A 17,639-nucleotide genomic window follows, 5' to 3' on the forward strand; every position below is an offset into this window, starting at 1 on the left:
CCGCCTGGACCCGCCGGTTTTGAAATGGAGTCGGAAGTGTTGGGTGCAAGCAACCCCTCTACAGTAGAAGGCGACCACCTGATTCTAGACCAAGACCCATATGAGGCCGACATCTACGAAGTCCCGGACCCGGGGTTCCTCAAGGAAGAGAGGGGTGAGGTGGCCTGGGCTGACTGAGGCCCAGGTTCTGTCCTTGGGGAATGCAGCGCTCCCTGGGCAGTCTCCTAACTGGGCAGGGCTCCTAGAAGGGCCCTTGGCTGCCCAGGACCTCCAGAGTTAGGGGCCCAAGACCACACTGACGGCTTCCACTGCCGGTTCGCAGGGTCATCATTTTCGGAGCCGGCCCCACAGCTTTTTACCAACAACTCGCGGTGGCAGAACATCGCTCTGAGTGCCCGTGCCCGCCAGCTGTGGCTGCTCCTGCGCACAGGCCTGCAGACCGTTGTGGAAAAGGTGCGGCTCGGCCTTGGCATCTGTGTCAAGGCCTCTTTGCTGACCTGGCTCTTCCCCTAGGGGTCCCCAGTAGGATCCCAGCCGGGGACCTCTTGGCACCCCTAGACAGGTGCCCTGCCTACCCCCAACCCCTGGCCCCCACCAAGTTCACTGCAGTCTTGTTGATCCTGGCCCACAGGAAAAGAGAGCTGAGCTGCACGTGGCGCGCCTGACGCACGGGCTGGAACCCCTGCGGCGCCTGGAGGTGGCAGCTGGGCTGTGTTCGGTGGCACAGGACCCCGTGGGCAGACGCTTCGTGGTGCTGGATGGTGCAGGCTGCCTGCACCTGCACAGAGAGGATGGCTGGGCACAAGAGAAGCTGCTGGCTCCAGTTGCACTTACAGGGCTAGTGGCGGTGCTGGGCCCGCTGGGTACTGTGGGCCGCTTTGTGGGCTGGGGCCCAGTGGGGCTGGCCATACTAAGGTCCGACCTTAGCCTACTGTGGCTGAGTAAGCCAGGGGAGCACAGGGTGCCGGGCCGTGAGCCCATCTGCTGCCTGCCGGTGCCAGATCCCGGACTGCTGCTGGTGGCGGAGGCAGGCAGAAGCCTGGTGCTCTGGAAGTTCCGTTCAGGGGGCCGCTGCCTGGTTCCCCACGGGTCACCTCTGCAGCTACCACCAAGCATCTCGGGTGCACTTGCGCGTCTGGCTCTGGGGCCTCGGCCTCCCCATCACGACCCATGCTGCTTCGCAGCCTATGGCTCAGCTGTGCTCACCTTTGATCTGCAAACCTGGGCTCTCACAGATGTGCATCGGAATCTGCACAAAACGTGAGGGGGGCCCAGGGACGGGTGAGGGAGGGCGGAAATCATGAGGCGAGGCTGAGACGGAAATCCAGTGCAGAGATGGCAGGTGGGCAAATGCGCGTGCATACACACGGCAGTCCACACACACACACACACACACACACACACTGCAGTTCTGAGTCCACCCGGCCACACACACACACACACACTGCAGTTCTGAGTCCACCCGGCCACACACACACACACACACTGCAGTTCTGAGTCCACCCGGACACACACACACACACACTGCAGTTCTGAGTCCACCCGGACACACACACACACACACACACACACACACACTGCAGTTCTGAGTCCACCCGGACACACACACACACACACACACACACACACACTGCAGTTCTGAGTCCACCCAGCCACACACACACACACACACACACACACACACACACACACACACGGCAGTTCTGAGTCCACCCGGACACACACACACACGGCAGTTCTGAGTCCACCCGGACACACACACACACGGCAGTTCTGAGTCCACCCGGACACACACACACACACACACACGGCAGTTCTGAGTCCACCCGGCCTACCTCTCACTCCTCAGCACTATCTTTGACCTGGCGTACTGTAGAGAGGTAGAGGCCATGGTGACAGCTTCCCAGGACAGCACGGTGAAAGTGTGGGAGGCTGACTGGCAGATCCGGATGGTGTTCGTGGGACACAGAGGTACGCTGGGCCACGGTGGCTCCTGAAGCTTGGTCTCCCTCCACCCTGGGGATGGCCCTCTGCCCTCAAGAGCCCCTGGCACAGAATGTCTGCTGCTTCCTTGCCAAGCTTCTCCACCCTGGCCGCGACCCTGACCCAAGGCTCCCCTTTCCTCGGTCCCTGGGACGCAGGAGTGACACGCGCCCCTCCCGCAGGCCCAGTGACCGCGGTGGCCGTGCTCCCGAACACGGCCCTGGTGGTGTCGGCTTCACAGGACGGGACGCTGCGCACATGGGACCTGCAGGCAGCGGCGCAGGTGGGTGAGGTGGCGCTCACCTGCTGGGGCCGCGGCGTGCCGACGGAGAGTGTGAGCCGTCTGCTGGCCCCCGCCGGCCTGGGCTGGCCCTTGCTCTCCTTGGGGGCCCGCAGCGTGGGGCTATGGCGTGCGAGGGAGCTCTACTCGCCATTGGCGCAGCTGTCTGCGCCGGTGCTCCACCTGCAGTTGGCGCCGGCGCTGCCCAAGCCCACCGCCCCGCACGCGGCGCTGCCCGCGCGCCTGGTGTGCGCCTGCACCGACGGCTCGGTCTACCTGGTGTCGGTCTCTGGCGGACGCACCGTGAGCGCGCTTCTGCTGGAGCCCGAGGACTGCGCGGCCGCCGTGGCCTACTGCCTGCCTCGCGAGGCGCTGTGGGTGCTGACGCGCACCGGACACCTGCTGTGTGCCAACGCAGCACGCTCCCCAATGCGGGTGCTGCACCGCCTGTGCCCGCCGCCGCCACCTGAGCCCCAGCCCTGCTGCCTGCACCTCTACAGCCACCTCACGGACCCCGCCAGCGCGTTCACCAACTGGGAGATAGTGTGCCAGTACAAGGGCGAGCTATGCCGCAGCGACGTGGCCTGGGCCTGGAAGGACAAGAACCGGTGGGTGCCGCAGCCAGCCGGGGCTGGGCAAGGCAACCGGACCCGTGCCAACGGGCTGTGGTTTCCAATAGGTACCTGCCCGTGGTGGGGCACACCGATGGCACCCTGTCCGTACTCGAGTTGCGCTCCTCGAAGACAGTCTTCCGGACGGAAGCACACAGCCCAGGGCCCGTCACTGCCATCGCATCCACCTGGAACAGCATCGTGTCCTCTGGTCGGTACCTCTCCCCCTCCCCCGCCACACCGCCGGGGACTCCTTCCCTCCCCAGAGGCGCCACCGTGGCTCCTGCCCGCACAGGGGGAGACCTGACTGTGAAGATGTGGCGCGTCTTCCCCTACGCCGAGGAGAGCCTGAGCCCCTTGCGCACCTTCTGCTGCTGCCACCCAGCAGTGGTGCTCTGCGCCCTCGGCAACCGCGTCACCGTGGGCTTCGAGGACCCGAACAGCGCCACCTACGGCCTGGTGCAGTTTGGCCTGGGCAGCAGCCCTCGCTATGATCACCGGCCCCAGGACGACCCTACGGACCACATCACTGGTGAGGGGGCAGGGCCGAGGGGAAGCCCAGGCCTCCAGATGGCTCTGGGCCTTAAAGCTGAGCTCCGGCCCCCAGGCCTGTGCTGCTGTCCCACGCTCAAGCTGTATGCCTGTTCCAGCCTGGACCACACCATCCGCATCTGGACAGCGGAGAACAAGCTGCTGCGGTGGGCTGGGGAGGGGTGGGGGCGGGGAGCAGCTGCCTGGGTTTCCCACCTCTGCCCTACCAGAGCTGGGCAGCTGGAGGGGGTGCAGGGATGGCCGGGGACTTGCCTCTGCTCCTGCCTTGGTGTTCTACTCAGAGAAGCAGGGCTGGACTCCCACTCTGAACCCCCCTCCAGGCTCCTACATCTGAACGGTGCCCCTCAGGCCCTGACCTTCTGCAGCAACAATGGGGACCTGGTCCTGGCGCTGGGCTCCCGCCTCTGCCTGCTGGACCACAGACTCTACCTGCCCACATCTTACCTGCTTAAGGTGTGCAGTGAACACAGGTGGGCGGGGCGGGGCTGCTGTGGGCAGATGAGCTGCCAAGGCCAGGGCTCCAGGCTCCTTTCCCTGTTCAGAAGCTGTGCCAAGAGGTCCCTGATGGGGTGGATGACCCTCCACTGCCGCTGGCCAGCCAGGAGTCACTGACCTCAGCCCAGCTACAGAGGCTCGCCAACCTGCGTGGGGCGGCCAGCCTCAGGTCTGCTGAGAGGCCTGGCTGAACTGTCCCAGAGGCCCCCACCCGGCTCCCCTGGGTCAGGGCCTGGCCATATGCCCCCACAGGAGACCCCAGAGCTCCCAGGCCCCTCGGCCAATCACCGCAAGCCCATCCCAGCCCTGACCGTTCGTGGTTGCCCACCAGGGGCCTAGCCGCCCAGCTCGGGGCCCGGCCCAGCCTCTGCCCTACCCTGCTGGCAGTGCCGTCTGTGTCCCACCTGTGCCCCTCTCTGTCTGCAGCACAGCCTTATGTTTCATCCATCGCCAGACAACAGCTCCTCAGCAGCCAGTGTCGGAGGAGGTGGGGTGGCTCCCGGTGCCCCCCCAGCCCCCAAGCTCAGGACCCTCCCGTTCGGTCCCTGGGGCAGGCCTGGGGTCCCTGCACCTATCTGGGTGGCACATGACAAGCCTCAAGGAAGAGTGAGCTGACCCCTGACCCCCACCCCAGGACTTGGAAGCCCTGGTTGCCCGGGACCAAGACCTTCAGCAATTGAGACTGGGGCTGGAGAGCCCGGCAGCCCGGCCCCAGCTGACTTGGCAGCAGCGCCAGCAGGCCTTTGATAACTACCTACATCTGATCTACGGCCCGGGCATGCTGGTGAGCGTGGGGCCTCCCCGGACCTCCTTGTGCCCTGGGCCTCTGACCTGCCCGTGTGCCCTGCCCCCTAGGGTCTGGATTCTGAAGCACAGCCCCAGCAGCAGTGGGGCACGGTGGCCCTTGCAGTGGAGAGAGAGACCTGGGACCCGAGTGCCCAGCCCAGAGATGGCCCTGCTCTCGGGGGCACTGAAGCCCCACCACTGCAGGACGTAGGGACCCTGGGCAGGCGCTTTGCCCGCCCTCCCCGAGTCCCCTTGCCTCTCCCACCCACCTACCGGAGGGTGCACAGCAGAGCATCCCAGGTGAGGCCTCCCACTCCTCCCACCCCTGCCTTCACCTCATGATTCCTGCCCCCCACCCTCTGACTCCTCCTTCTGACCCAGCTACTGGCCCTGTCCTCCCTGAGCTGCGAGCTGGGCCTCGGTCTGGACCTGCAGCTGCAGCGGGACCGGCTCAGCGAGAAGCCTCTGGTCTGGGATCCTCTGCCCCCCGACCTGGGGCAGAGCAGGGTGAGGACCTGGTGGGAGAGGCTGCCCCGGGGGCGGAGCTGCAGGGACACTGGAGCCCAGGCCTCTGTCCCCCACGCAGACCTCCCTGCTGCTGCAGAGGCGGCCCCAGGAGCTGCTCTCCAACTGCAGGGGCTTCTTCCCTGCCACCATCCATCCTTACAAGGTGAGAGCCCCAGACTGCGCTAGGGGCGCCTTCCTCCGCAGGGCGCCCTTCTTGGGGACTCCATCTTCCCCTGGCTGCGCACCTTTGTGCCAACTCTGCCTTGAGAGCCAGGCCCACCCGCACCCCCCACCCCCAGCCCAGTTTCACAGCTGCTGCTCGCACTCTGGGAACCAGCTGCCAGAGGGCCAGGACGCTGGACCAGGCTCTAGGGAGGCCAGAGTCTCTGCCGCCTGCCCTGCCTGCAGCCGCTCCCAGCGAGTGTTGGGGGCAGGGCCTCTGGACTGAGCGTGGGAGACCGTCGTCCTGCCCCCAGGGGAGCAGAGTCACCGGGAGCCGCCTCCCCACTCTGCCCCTCCCCCCATGCCCAGACAGACCCAGCTGCTCTCCGACACTCGCGTCTGGCATTCCCCACTGAACCTTCTAGCTGCTACTCCATCTACCCAAGCCTCCAGTATGCCCCCGGGGGCTCCTACTGCCCCCCTCCCTTATTTTCTTCTTGGCTGCTGTGCGTGGCTTGTAGAATCTTAGTTCCCTGGCCAGGGATTGAACCCTGGCCCCGGGCAGTGAGAGGGAAGTCCCTCCTATCGCCCTGGGCTGATCCGGTGCAGAACTTGTGGGTGTCAGGGCTCCCAAAGACTAGCTTCACCCGGACTTCCCGTCTCGGCCACCACAGCGGACAGTACTCTGCCTGCCCTTCTGCCTGACTCTGGGAGGTTCTATCTTCCTGACTGGGGTCGTGAACAGGGCTGTGAGCCTGGCTCAGCTCCCGGACATGGAGCTGGTGCCGGCTAGGGTGGTCTCTGGGGTAGGTGGAGTTCAGGCTGTCAGCCCGGCCCGCTGTGCCCTGCCCTCAGTACTGGCGGTGGCCCATCCGCTTCCCGGGCTTCGTGCCCAATTCGGTGGTGCTGCAGCAGATGTGGTCGCCCGAGGAGGTCAGCGGCCTTGGAGCCCTCTGGGGCAGCCGCAAGAGCAAGGTGAGGCAAGCGGCGGGGCGGGGTCTGCGGGAGGGCGGGCCCCCTCCCCCTTCGCCGGCCCGCGGCCGGGGCCTGACTCTCACCTCTGCAGCAGCGCAGGGGCCACGATGACCTGTGGCTGGCGCGGGGCATCAGGCGGCGCCGCACCAAGAAGCAGCAGCAGAAGTTGATCCAGTGGCTGAGGGACGAGGAGGACGAGGACGAGGAGGAGCCGGACCTGGACTGGGCCTTGGAGCCCCCAAGTCCCCCGCATAGGCTGCCCTCCGACCCGCTGCTGGTGCCCATGAGGCCGCAGGCGCTGGTAGGCGTCAGAGGCTGGGCTGGGCGGCGGCGCAGGGGTGGCCTAGGGAGGCAGGGTCTGCAGCCGCTGCCGCTGCTGCCCCTAGAGCGCCAAGGACCCTATCCTGAGCCTCAAGGGCGCCCATGAGGACACCGCCGGGACCGAGACCTACGTTCACCGCCCCCAGTTCCACTATGCACAGTTGCTCTGGGAGCAGCACTACGGGCGTCTGCCGAAGTTTCTGCAGTTCTTCGTTGAGCAGAACTGGTTCAAAAAGCTCTTCCCCATCTTCACCCTTCAGGTTCGGGGGAGTCTCGGAAGCGCGGACTCGGGGGGTGGGAGCAGGGAGGCTGGAGCACCAGGGATGACAACAGGGGGCGGGGCTCGGCAGGCCTACCCCGAGATGGGCACGGTGGAGGGCCTGGCCTCCGCGTTCATGGACCTACTGGAGGAGGCCTCCTGGGCTGACCGTGTGCACGTGCTGCGCGCGCTGCTGCGGCTGCTACCGGACCTCAGCAGAGAGTTTTGTAGCCGGCTGCAGGGCACCCTCCTGCGCTTGCTCAACCTGGAGCAGCCCCCCAGCCTGCAGGTGAGCGCCTTGCCCCGGGGCCAGCCCGGCCCCGCCCCGCCCCGCCCCGCCCCAGGCGTGGGGCACCGATCTCTCTCCACCTGTGCTCAGGACCGGGTCCAGAAGCAGTTTGTGATGCTGGCGCTGCAGCTGCTCCTGGCATGCTCTCTGGAGTCCCGAGAGGTGGTGCTGGAGCTGATGTCCTACTTCCTCTACTCACCAGCCCCCTGCTGGTGAGTCCTGCTCCAGCTGGCCCTCCCCACTGTGGGAGGCCACCCACAAACCTCCCGCACCTGCCCCAGGCCAGAGCTCAGGAAGCTGCTGGACGGACTCGGCCTTCAGGACCCGCAGGGCTTCCTGTTCAAGGAGATGATGACCTGGGTCCAGGGCCCAGACCCTGAGTCCAAGGCCACACTGCGCAGGCGCTGCTGCCAGAAGCTGGAGGAGATGATCCAGCAGCTGCAGGTCTAGGCAGGCAGGGTGGGGGCAGGGCCAGGTGGCCAGCCCATGGAGCCTCTTGTCTTCTCCCCAGGCTTTCCCCAAGTCCGGGGGTGGAGGGTGGTGAGGAATGGGGGGAGGGAGCCAGGCGAGGTCAGCAGGCTCCTCTCCCTACTCCCACTCTGTGCCTCCTCTGTCCTCCCCTACCCTGTCCCCATCTCCCAGATCTTCCTACCTGCCCAGGAGGAGGGGACGGTGGGGTCTCTGCCTTGGACCCTGGTGCACCCTCCCCTGACCGCCTCTCCTGCAGGTGGAGACCATGCAGCTGTCTGTAGGCAAGTTGTCAGAGGTGCTGCCCAAGGTCTCAGAGACCTCAGGACTTCACCCCCCTTCTAAGAAGGCCCTGTCGCAGATCTCGATGCTCTCTGGGGCAGCAGGTCACGTGTCTGTGACATCCTCCAACGTCTCCCAGACACCCTCTCTGGTGGTCTCACCAGGGGTGTCAGACTTGACCGCCCTGGAGCCCCAGGCCCAGCAGATGCTGGCACAGCCGCACTTTTCGAGGACCTGTCGTGCGCTGTCAGAGACCCTGACGCGCTTCTGCCTCCAGCCTGAGGTCTTCTTGCGGTCCTCCGCACCCGCCATACTGCCGCATGAGATGCTGCCTCGTGAGATGCCGCCCTGTGAGATGCTGCCTCTGGCGCAGATGGTCTGGTCACAGTCCAAAATGCTGGACCTGGGGCCCATTGATGCACTCAACTTCTTTTGCGAGCAGCAGCGCATTCGGCAGCAGGGGCCCCTGCCCGAGGAGCCCTACAGCCCGCCCCCAGGCTCTCCCCCACCCCCGCAGGTTCATGGCATAGTGCTGCCACGGTCCCCAGATCCCCGGTGAGTAGGCCACGGGCTCCGGGGTGAGGCTGGGGCAGAGCCTGTTTGGCGTGGCTGAGGCGCTAGCTCAGCCAAGCCCACCTCCCCACCCGACAGGCACGACCGCATCCTCCGGCTTCAGGAGGCTAGGGTCCAGAGGCCTCCCATGAGACTGAGGGGTGAGTGGGGTCAGGGATGGAAATCGGACCCCGGCCCAGCCCAGTTCCCGCCGAGCATCCGCCCCACACCACGGTCTCACCATCCTGCCGGCCCCCCAGGCCGAATGTTGTCCCAGCTCTCGGCAAACCACTCCCTGGACCGAACCATCCGCATACTGAAGCTGCCACTGCCTCGGGTGGAACTGCAGCCTTTCCCCCCAGACTGGCCCAGGTCCACCCGTCCGCTGCCCCCACGGCTCCTGCAGCCTGCTTTGCAGCGCTACTTTCTGCCAGATGACACCAACCCTGACAGCTACCGCTAACCCAGCGAGTGGCCCTGGCCCGGCCCTGACTCCCCCTTCTCTCCAACATGGAGTCAAGACATGGCTCTCCAGCCAGCTGTTTGCCCCAGCTAAGGCTCAGGGCTGGAATAAAGTCCAGAGGCCATAACCCACACACTGGATGCCACCTTCACCTTTGGGGGCCACTGAGGTGGGTAGGGGGTCTGGTGTGTGGTGAACCTGCTGGTGGCCAGTTGCCCGTGTGAGGCATGTGTAGGGGCCTGGTGGGGTCTGGGGTGGGACAGGATCTGGGCTGGGGTCAGCACATGTTGAGCAGTGTTCCTGGTGGGGGTGCGTTTGTCTGCCCAGAGAAGGAACCCACAGCACAGGCATGTCCCTGCTCAGGCACTTAGCCAACCTTTCCTTGTTAGTTACTGGGGTCAGGATGGGCAGGAGATACCAACAGGTGGGCCAGGGAGAGGGGAAGGTCTGGGTGGTGGCAGGTATGTGTGGGAGAACCTGTAGTCGTTCGATGCAGATGAAACCAGGAATGGTCGGAGCTTTGCTACCTCTAGGCTGGAAAGGAGAAGACTGAGGAAGGGGCCCTGCATGTTTTACCCACAAAGCAGTAAAGGGGTAGTGTGTCCTCTGGATCTTTCCCCTCAGTCACCAGGGGACGGACCTTGTCTGGGAAGTGCAGGGTCTCAGAGGGCCTCAGCCTTCTTCTGCACTGCCATGACCTCACAGGGCCCTGCCCCAGCCCCCACCGGGCCCACGTGTGCACTGGCTGTCAGGACGCGTGTGTGAAGGGCCAGTGCTAGCTCTTCACGTCCTGCTGCTGGGAGGCCTGAGCAACGACTTCTTTCCTGCACTGTCAGCCTCTGACTTTTGACGTTCCTTCTCAACGGTTGTGTGGTTAAAATTGGCTGCTCACACCTTCCCCCCAAACCCCTACCTGTATGGGGTCTTGTTATGGGACTTCTGCTGGCCAGCACTTGGATGTTTTTCAGTACATGATGTTCCTTGGGGGCTCAGACAGCAAAGAATCTGCCTGCAATGCAGGAGACCCCGGTTCAGTCCCTGGGTTGGGATGATCCCCTGGAGAAGGGAATGGCTATCCACTCTAGTACACTTGCCTGGAGAATTCCATGGACAGGGGAGCCTAGCAGGCCACAATCCATAGGATCGAAAAGAGTCGGACACAACTGAGTGACTAACACTTTCACTTTTGGGCTTCCCTAGTGGCTCAGATGGGAAAGAATCTGCCCACAATGTGGGAGACCTGGGTTTGATCCCTGGGTTGGGAAGATCCCCTGAAGAAGGGAGTGGCAACTCACTCCAGTATTCTTGCCTGGAGAATTCCATAGGCAGAAGAGCCTGGCAGGCTACAGTCCATTGGGTTACAAAGAGTCATACACAACTGAAAGACTAACACACAGCACACATGATGTTTTTATAAAGCGGAACTGCGCCCCCTAAAACAAGGATTGGCAGGCCCGTGGTAGCCTGCTTCTACTGGTTCAAATTATGGTTCAAATTATAGAAGCAATAAATGCTTTAAAAAATACAAACATGGGAATTCTGATGGTCCACTGGCTAGGACTCTGCTCTCTCACTGCCAAGGGTAAGGGTTCAATCCCTGGTAAAGGAACTAAGATCACACAAGCCGTGCAGTACGGCCCAAAATTAAACAGTTAAATGTCAATTTTGTGATATGTATATTACAACTATTTACAAAAGTTAATACACCACAAACCATGGACTTTAGATGGATGATCTGTTAGGGTATGTTGATTTTCTCTCATGTGTGCTAGTCACTCGGTAGGACACTCAGTCTTACCTGACTCTGCCACTCCATGGACCATAGCTCACTAGGCTCCTCTGTCCATGGAACTCCATGTTGAATTCTCTCTCAACACATAACCAGATGGAACTAGGCCTGCCCCTGATGCACAGGAAGCCCACCTGCGAACACTGGGTTGTGGCGGAGGGTGTAGGGTTCGGGCAGTTGCCCATCAGGGAGAACAGGCAGCTTACGTTCAAAAGATCCGAGCTCCTCAAGGCTTTCAGGGGAAGGTTTTTTTTTTTTTTTTTTTTTTAAATATGGAACGCTTCACGAATTTGCGTGTCATCCTTGCGCAGGGGCCATGCTAATCTTCTCCGTATCGTTCCAATTTTAGTATATGTGCTGCCGAAGCGAGCACCAGGGGAAGGTTTTAAAGACAGCGTGAGGAAGAACGTCATGGGTTTCATGATTACGTTGCACACAGTTCTCTGACTGGTTGATAGCGAGGTGGGGTCACTGCAGGCAGCCTTATCAATTTTCAGGTTCCAGTTGGTCTGGGGACTAAGTGCTGGTGGTCAGCATGCAGTTAACTTCTTCCACCAGCAGGGGGTTTTGGTATCTGCAAAACCACTCCATGGCTATTGCTCAGGTTATTCTAGCCTTTGTGTAGAAGTCCTTGCTTTGGTTTTATGGCTAAACTATTACTACTTTGTCTTGTGTGACTGCTTTTGTCTTTGCATTTTCTCACTTCTCAGATAATTTTGCTCACTGGAACTTGGGGAAGGCCTAGGAGGCTAAAGCTCTTCTACAGAGGTGGGGGACATTCCAGTGGGGGAGGGGGGTCTATCCCCCTAGGAAGGCCCTACAGAGTCCTGTTTGATTTCAAATAAAGCTATTTTAAAAAACACACAGAAACCTCCTTGAAGGGGCTTCCACTGACCAAATTGAGGACAACTTGAGGATCAAGATAATGACAGTAAAGTATTATATTTCTTTGAATAAACTAGGAATACATGTGTCTTCTTTGATATAAATAGATAAAGAGAAAGCTTTTTTCCCTACAATAAATGATAAAATTAGAAAAGAGCCACTTGGCAACCATCATGGTAATAACTAATTCAGAGAAAAAAACAATACATGCAAAAACTAGGGCGCGAAATTTATTTGAGAAACAGTGTGTTCACACAGCCTCAAAGTAGCCTCCCATAAAATACTTATTAAATGCCAAAAGAAAAAGAGTAACTTGACAGGGAAGAAGCTTGGGCCACTCCACTTTAATCAAGTGATCAAGACAAGCCTCTCCAACAGACCAAAGCCATGCTACCCAATTAGACAGGAAGAAAAGAACCCAGCATCTCTTCCAGAATACTCTTGCCAGAAAGATACAACCTGAATCTAGTCAGGAGGCAACCAGACACATGCAGATTGAGGAACGTGCTACACAGCGGCTGGCTGGGGGTCTGTGTCAAGGGCATGAAGAGTTGTTCCTGTCTGAAGGGCACAAGAGGTGACACACAGGTACTGGGCTAACTGGGGTTATCTGGGAATCTGACTGAGGTCTCTGGGTCAACGCTATATGGGGTTTCCTGTAACTCTGAAATCACTTCCAAAGACTTCGGATCTTTTAATTCATCTTAGGAATAGTTAAGGCTCCCCACTGGTGATTCTAAAGGAAATCAACCCTAAATATTCATTGGAAGGACTGATACTGAAGCTGAAGCTCCAATACTTTGACCACCTGAAGCAGGGAGCCAACTCACTGGAAAAGACCCTGATGCTGGGAAAGATTGAGGGCAGGAGAAGGGGGCAACAGAGGATGAGATGGTTAGATAGTAACACTGAGTCAGTGGACAGAAGTTTGAGCAAACTCCAGGAGATGGTGGAGAAGAGGGAAGCCTGGTGTGCTACAGTCCATGGAGTAACAGAGTCAGACATGACTTAGCGAGTGAACCTGGTGATTTCTGTAAGCACTTCCTTGAATCATTCAAAGCATGGGTCCTGAAGGTGCACATTTTTGTCTCAGTCAAAAGCACCCACCAGAGGGCATTATTTATCTAGATTATCCATGATATTTTAATTCCACATCTTGAGGAATTTTCAACTCTTCTGCCTAGGATCTGTGTGGTTGCCTTGGAGAGGCAGCACTTCGTTGGACTCGTCCACCTTCTTCCTCAGTTTCCAGGAGACTTTCAGGAAAATTGAGGTTGGGATTGAGGCTATGGAGTCTCTTCCTATTGGTCTAAGGCTCCTGCACCTTCTGACCTGCTGACTTAAGGGGCACACTGTTACCTGCAACTGGCTATCCTGGGTGCTACGGCCCCTCAAGGCTTCGTCCTAGCCCTTAGTGTGAAACAAAAATAACATCCACCTATTAAGGGGCATGTAGCTGTGGAAAAGTAATGCACATAACAAATAACTCATGAGTCAGGTAACAAATGGGGGGAAACCCCTACATGAGAAAAGAAAGGTCTCCAATTAGTGACCCAAGCTTCTACCTTAAGACAATAGGAAAAGAACAGCAAATTAAGCCTGAAGTAAGCAGAAGAAAGGAAAAAGGCCAAAGTAGAAATCAATAAACTTGAAAAAGAAAACAATAAAAATAAATTAATCCAAAAGGTGGTTCTTTAAGATCAATAAAACAGACAAACCCCTGGCAAGACAAAAGGAGAAGGAAGACACGAATTACCAATATAAAGGATGAGAGAGGTGACACCATGACAGAGCATACACACAGTAAAAGGATAAGGAAATATTACGAAAAACTTTATGCCAATTAACAATTTAGATGAAATGGACTAATTAAAAGACGCAAACTACCAAATGTAACCCAAGAAGAAAAGGACAACTTGAATGGCCATATTTCTATTAAATGAATTGAGTTTGTAGTTAAAAAAAACCTTCCCAGAAAGAAAATTTCAGGCTTCACTGAACATTTACAAAGAAGTAACACTAGGTTTAATTCCCAGGTGGCACAGTGGTAAAGAATCCGGTGTGCTAATGCAGGAGATGAAAGAGACATTGGTTCAATCCCTCGGTCAAGAAGATTCCCTGGAGAAGGAAACGGCAATTCACTCCAGTATTCTTGCCTGGAAAATTCCATGGACAGAGGAGCCTGGCAGTCCATGGGGTCAACAAAGCATGGGATACAATTGGGCGACTAGCACCTACGCACGCAATGTTATGTTGACAAACTCTAACGTAAAATTCATAAGGAAAGAATACTTTCTCCAATCCTCCTGAGGCCAGCATTACCCAACACGAGGCGAAGACATCACGAGAAAAGAAACCTACAGACCAATATTCCTCATGGGCAGAGATGCAAAAATTCTAAACAAAACTTCATTAAATTGAATACAACCATAAACAAAAACGAAAATATATATCGTGACCAAACGGAGATTATTTCAGGAATGCACTAGAAAGTCAATCACTGTAACTGATCATGCTTTTCTTCCAGAGCAAACAGATCTCTGCCAATCCCACGAAGGAAGAGAGCCAACGTATGCTATGAGGGGGTGGGCAGGAGCCCCCAAAGGGCCGCTGTTAGTCCTCCAGCGACAGTCAAGATCTCCGCGGGTTCGCGCCGGCTTCCGGGCGGTGGCGGCTTCCAATCCCACAATCCCCCGGGCCTCGACATGTCCCCGCCTCTGCGCGCAGGTCCCACCCCTTGGGTAGAGTCATGGCCTCGGATTGGTTACTGCGGCTTCCGCTACCTGGTGGGCGGGGCCGCTGACCACCTGTAGGTTCCCGACTTGGCTGAGGGTGCTTCCCGGAGCTCACCGACCTGCATCCGGGAGGACGGGGCGGACAGGGGTGCGTCAGCCGATGGCCTAGGTCCCGTAGGGTCGCCCATGTCGCAGACCAGCCCGAAGGCGGAGGTGGCGAAGCTGCTCCCTTTCCTGACGCTCGGGGAGCGGGCTGACCTGCAGGCGGCGGCGGCGCAGCATGTGCTGGCGCTGACTGGCTCGGGGCCCGGCCGCACGCTGCTGGCCGGCCAGGCGGCACTGCTGCGGTCGCTGGTCGAGCTGGCGGTGGCCCCTCCTCCCGCCCCAGCCCGAGACGCCGCTCGCGCGCTAGTCAACCTGGCTGCCGACCCCGGCCTACACAAGCCGCTGCTGGAGGCCGAGCCTGGACTGCCTGTCCGCCTGCTGGGCTGCGCGTTGGACCCACAGTGGCCCTGGGCCGAGGAGGCGGCCGCCGTGCTAGCTAACCTCAGCCGCGAGCCGGTGCCGTGCGCTGCGCTGATAGAGGCTCTGGCGGCCGCAGAACCCGGGGAGTCGGGCCTGGAGCGGCTGGTGCGCGCGCTGTGCACTCCGGGCTACAACGCCCGCGCGCCCTTGCACTACTTGGGACCAGTGCTCTCCAACCTCAGCCAACGTCCCGCGACCCGCGCTTTTCTGCTGGACCGCAACAGGTGAAGCTCCGGGCGCTGGCGGGGAGGGGTTGGAAGTGAGCAGGGACGGCACTGAGTGGCCCTTCCCTCCAGGTGCGTGGTCCAGCGGCTGCTGCCCCTTACCCAATACCCGGACTCCTCGGTGCGCAGGGGCGGGGTGGTGGGAACACTGCGAAATTGCTGCTTCGAGCACCGTGAGTCGTGGTGGGGATGCTGCCTTATCGGGGAGTGGAGGGAATAGGCTGTTCTCTGGGGCCCCTCTGGACAGGCCTGCATTCCTGTTTCTCCCCAGGACATCATGAATGGTTGCTTGGGCCCGAGGTGGACATTCTCCCCTTCTTGCTACTGCCCCTGGCTGGGCCTGAAGACTTCTCTGAGGAAGAGATGGAGCGTGAGTGGCTAGGGTCGAGCCTCAGGGTTGGTTTAACGGGGCGGGGCGGGCCGGTAGGGGAGAGGCAGAAGGAGGTGTCCAGATCAGGGACCTTCTGAAACCTTCCAGCAGGGAGTTGCTGAGCACAGATGAACCTTAAAATGGCAGGGTCCTGCCTAGTGGCCCAGGGGTCAGCATGGAGACCCACTGACTCACAAATTCACCCCCAGGGCTGCCTGTTGATCTGCAGTACCTGCCGCCAGACAAGCAGCGAGAGCCAGACGCTGACATCCGCAAGATGCTAATTGAGACCATCATGCTGGTGAGCAGGGGTCCTGCTCCATTAATGCCACCCCTTCACACACACACACACACACACACAGACACACAGACACACACACACACACACTAGCACACTGACGCCTGGGTACCCTTTGCCCTCTTCCAGCTGACAGCCACAGCACCTGGTCGGAAGCAGGTGAGGGACCAGGGAGCCTACTTGATCCTGCGAGAGCTGCACAGCTGGGAGCCTGAGTCTGATGTGCAGGTGACTTGTGAGAAACTCATCCAGGTGGGTGCAGGGTTGGGGGAGGGGTGTGCGTCCAGGGTATGTCAGCCAGCTCCTCACGTGCCTCCCCTGCTGGCAGGTACTTATTGGGGACGAGCCAGAGCAAGGCCTGGAGAACCTGCTGGAGGTGCAGGTGCCAGAGGAGGTTGAGCGGCAGCTGCAGCAGCAGGATCACCAGGAGCGGGAGCAGTGTGAGCGGGAGCAGCAGGACCTGGAGCTGGGCCCAGGGCCACAAGCAGAGGGAGCTGCACCCACGTGAGGCCCCTGAGGCCTGCCAGCATCTCCGGGCCCACTTCTGTTTGAAGTCCGTCCAGGCCTCCCAGACCAGGCCTGCCTGCTGTCCCCTGCTCTGAGAGTGTATCTGGCTGAGAAGTAGAGCTGCCCTTAAGTTCCAGGTCTTTGCTGAGGGTTGAGGACACCTCCATGTGCCGTGTTGCTTCCAATAAGAATGCTGGCTGCTCAGAGGAGAACTGTTCAGCCAAGGCTGGTCCAGACCTCTGACTCGCTCAGGTGTCTCCAGGCAGAGGGCTGGCAGGGCTGGACAGAAAAACACTGCAGACCTGAGGGGCCAGCTAGAGCTTCCCAACGAGTCTCAGGGGTGCTCTAGGGGTCTGGATGCTTGCAGTGCCCCTTGCTGCTAGTTCCACCCCAGGTCCCTCCACCCTGGGGGCCCTCGGCTGGCCCTGCCTGAGATCCAGCCTCACAGGGCTGACCTGTTGAGAGTTTCACCAGCCACAGCCTGTCAGGGTCTCCTAGGGCTGCATCCCCTGGCCTGTCCTTGGGGCGCTTGCTGGTGCTGCCTCCTCTTCACCCTCAGCACCTTCCCTGTGCCCAGACCCAGCCCTCAGGTCTTTGAGAGCACTGCAAGTGCTGCTTCCCAGTCCTGGACTGACCTGATGCTCCCACCTTCCCTGTCTAGCTAGGCCTTCTCCCTGCTCAATTCCCCTGAGCCTCAGCCCCCCAGATCCCATGCCCACCAAGCTAATAAGCCTTGCCCTTGGCCCAAGTCTTCCCCTGGACCACACTCTGCCCCTTTGGAGCCCCTTGGCTCCATGTGGTACCTTCAAGTACCATGTGGTACCTTCAAGTCCACGGCCCCAAGCCCAGCAGGCTGTCCCTCACCCCACTGTATTTCCTTCCCGGGCCTCCCACCAAACCTAGTGCCATCTTCTGCCCCAGATCCCTGTTTCCCCGCCCTTCTCTCCACAGAGCACCCCCACCACCCCCAACCCCCACCCAGTGTCCTCAGTCCTGGTACTACCTCCAGAGCTGGGGCCAGCTCTACTGGAGCTCAGATCAAAGCCAAGTTCTTTGTGGGTATCAGGTGTATTCCTCTTGTGTGGTCCCCTCTTCATTCTTCCTCCCCCCAATTAAATTAAAGCTCTGGCCTGAAGGTATGTGGACTGTTTTCCAGATGCCCCAGCATCCCTCTTCCTGCATTGAGAAGTCCACACCCTTGGCTCTAGAGAATAAATGCTTTATCTGGCCTCGCCCCTGCCCTCCTGCCCGCCCTCAGCTAACCAGGTAGTGCCCAGGCACACTCCGGATGGAGCATAGCAACAGTGGATGCCTGGAGCGA

The 17,639-nt window shown here is 59.6% G+C and overlaps 2 protein-coding genes and 1 non-coding gene across 6 annotated transcripts; 2 read left to right on the top strand and 1 right to left on the bottom strand.

The window, feature by feature from the left end:
- The first annotated feature begins 17 nt into the window (after window positions 1–17).
- On the top strand, window positions 18–9,355 carry WDR97 (WD repeat domain 97). Of its 3 annotated transcripts, XM_043484236.1 has the most exons (23): window positions 18–154; window positions 323–453; window positions 632–1,260; window positions 1,850–1,971; window positions 2,166–2,871; window positions 2,943–3,085; window positions 3,170–3,406; window positions 3,482–3,879; window positions 3,969–4,090; window positions 4,348–4,408; window positions 4,556–4,705; window positions 4,777–5,007; window positions 5,089–5,214; window positions 5,294–5,377; window positions 6,232–6,351; window positions 6,443–6,652; window positions 6,738–6,932; window positions 7,023–7,220; window positions 7,311–7,432; window positions 7,502–7,664; window positions 7,948–8,525; window positions 8,622–8,683; window positions 8,783–9,355. In XM_043484236.1, the coding sequence occupies exons 1-23, from the start codon at window positions 25–27 to the stop codon at window positions 8,983–8,985; spliced, it is 5,121 nt and encodes a 1,706-aa protein (XP_043340171.1). In that variant the 5' UTR covers window positions 18–24; the 3' UTR covers window positions 8,986–9,355. The 3 variants fall into 3 exon arrangements, with proteins under 3 accessions (XP_043340171.1, XP_043340169.1, XP_043340170.1); XM_043484234.1 differs by lacking the exons at window positions 18–154; window positions 323–453; window positions 632–1,260 and having other exon boundaries at window positions 1,842–1,971; window positions 2,943–3,879; window positions 6,446–6,652; window positions 6,738–7,220; XM_043484235.1 differs by lacking the exons at window positions 18–154; window positions 323–453; window positions 632–1,260; window positions 3,969–4,090; window positions 4,348–4,408 and having other exon boundaries at window positions 1,843–1,971; window positions 2,943–3,879; window positions 6,738–7,220.
- Window positions 9,356–11,040: 1,685 nt separating this feature from the next.
- On the bottom strand, window positions 11,041–11,147 carry LOC122451579. The gene has a single exon (XR_006272473.1). It is a non-coding gene; the product is annotated as a U6 spliceosomal RNA (small nuclear RNA).
- Window positions 11,148–14,439: 3,292 nt separating this feature from the next.
- On the top strand, window positions 14,440–17,453 carry HGH1 (HGH1 homolog). 2 transcript variants are annotated; one of them, XM_043484398.1, is made up of 6 exons: window positions 14,440–15,143; window positions 15,216–15,316; window positions 15,415–15,513; window positions 15,723–15,814; window positions 15,941–16,039; window positions 16,140–17,453. In XM_043484398.1, the coding sequence occupies exons 1-6, from the start codon at window positions 14,581–14,583 to the stop codon at window positions 16,317–16,319; spliced, it is 1,134 nt and encodes a 377-aa protein (XP_043340333.1). In that variant the 5' UTR covers window positions 14,440–14,580; the 3' UTR covers window positions 16,320–17,453. The 2 variants fall into 2 exon arrangements, with proteins under 2 accessions (XP_043340333.1, XP_043340332.1); XM_043484397.1 differs by having other exon boundaries at window positions 14,441–15,143; window positions 15,941–16,063.
- Window positions 17,454–17,639: the final 186 nt, after the last annotated feature.

This window comes from Cervus canadensis, chromosome 12 (genome assembly GCF_019320065.1).
Source record: "Cervus canadensis isolate Bull #8, Minnesota chromosome 12, ASM1932006v1, whole genome shotgun sequence".
Classification (NCBI taxonomy): Eukaryota; Metazoa; Chordata; class Mammalia; order Artiodactyla; family Cervidae; genus Cervus; species Cervus canadensis.

Excerpts from the sequence above, each read along its gene's own strand:
- WDR97 (XM_043484236.1), top strand. The coding sequence starts at position 25 with ATGGAGTCGGAAGTGTTGGGTGCAAGCAACCCCTCTACAGTAGAAGGC. Across the intron at positions 3,407-3,481 it reads CCCTACGGACCACATCACTG|GCCTGTGCTGCTGTCCCACG; the intron begins GTGAGGGGGCAG and ends TCCGGCCCCCAG. Across the intron at positions 4,091-4,347 it reads CGTGGGGCGGCCAGCCTCAG|CACAGCCTTATGTTTCATCC; the intron begins GTCTGCTGAGAG and ends CTCTGTCTGCAG.
- HGH1 (XM_043484397.1), top strand. The coding sequence starts at position 14,581 with ATGTCGCAGACCAGCCCGAAGGCGGAGGTGGCGAAGCTGCTCCCTTTC. Across the intron at positions 15,144-15,215 it reads TTTCTGCTGGACCGCAACAG|GTGCGTGGTCCAGCGGCTGC; the intron begins GTGAAGCTCCGG and ends CCTTCCCTCCAG. Across the intron at positions 15,514-15,722 it reads CTCTGAGGAAGAGATGGAGC|GGCTGCCTGTTGATCTGCAG; the intron begins GTGAGTGGCTAG and ends ATTCACCCCCAG.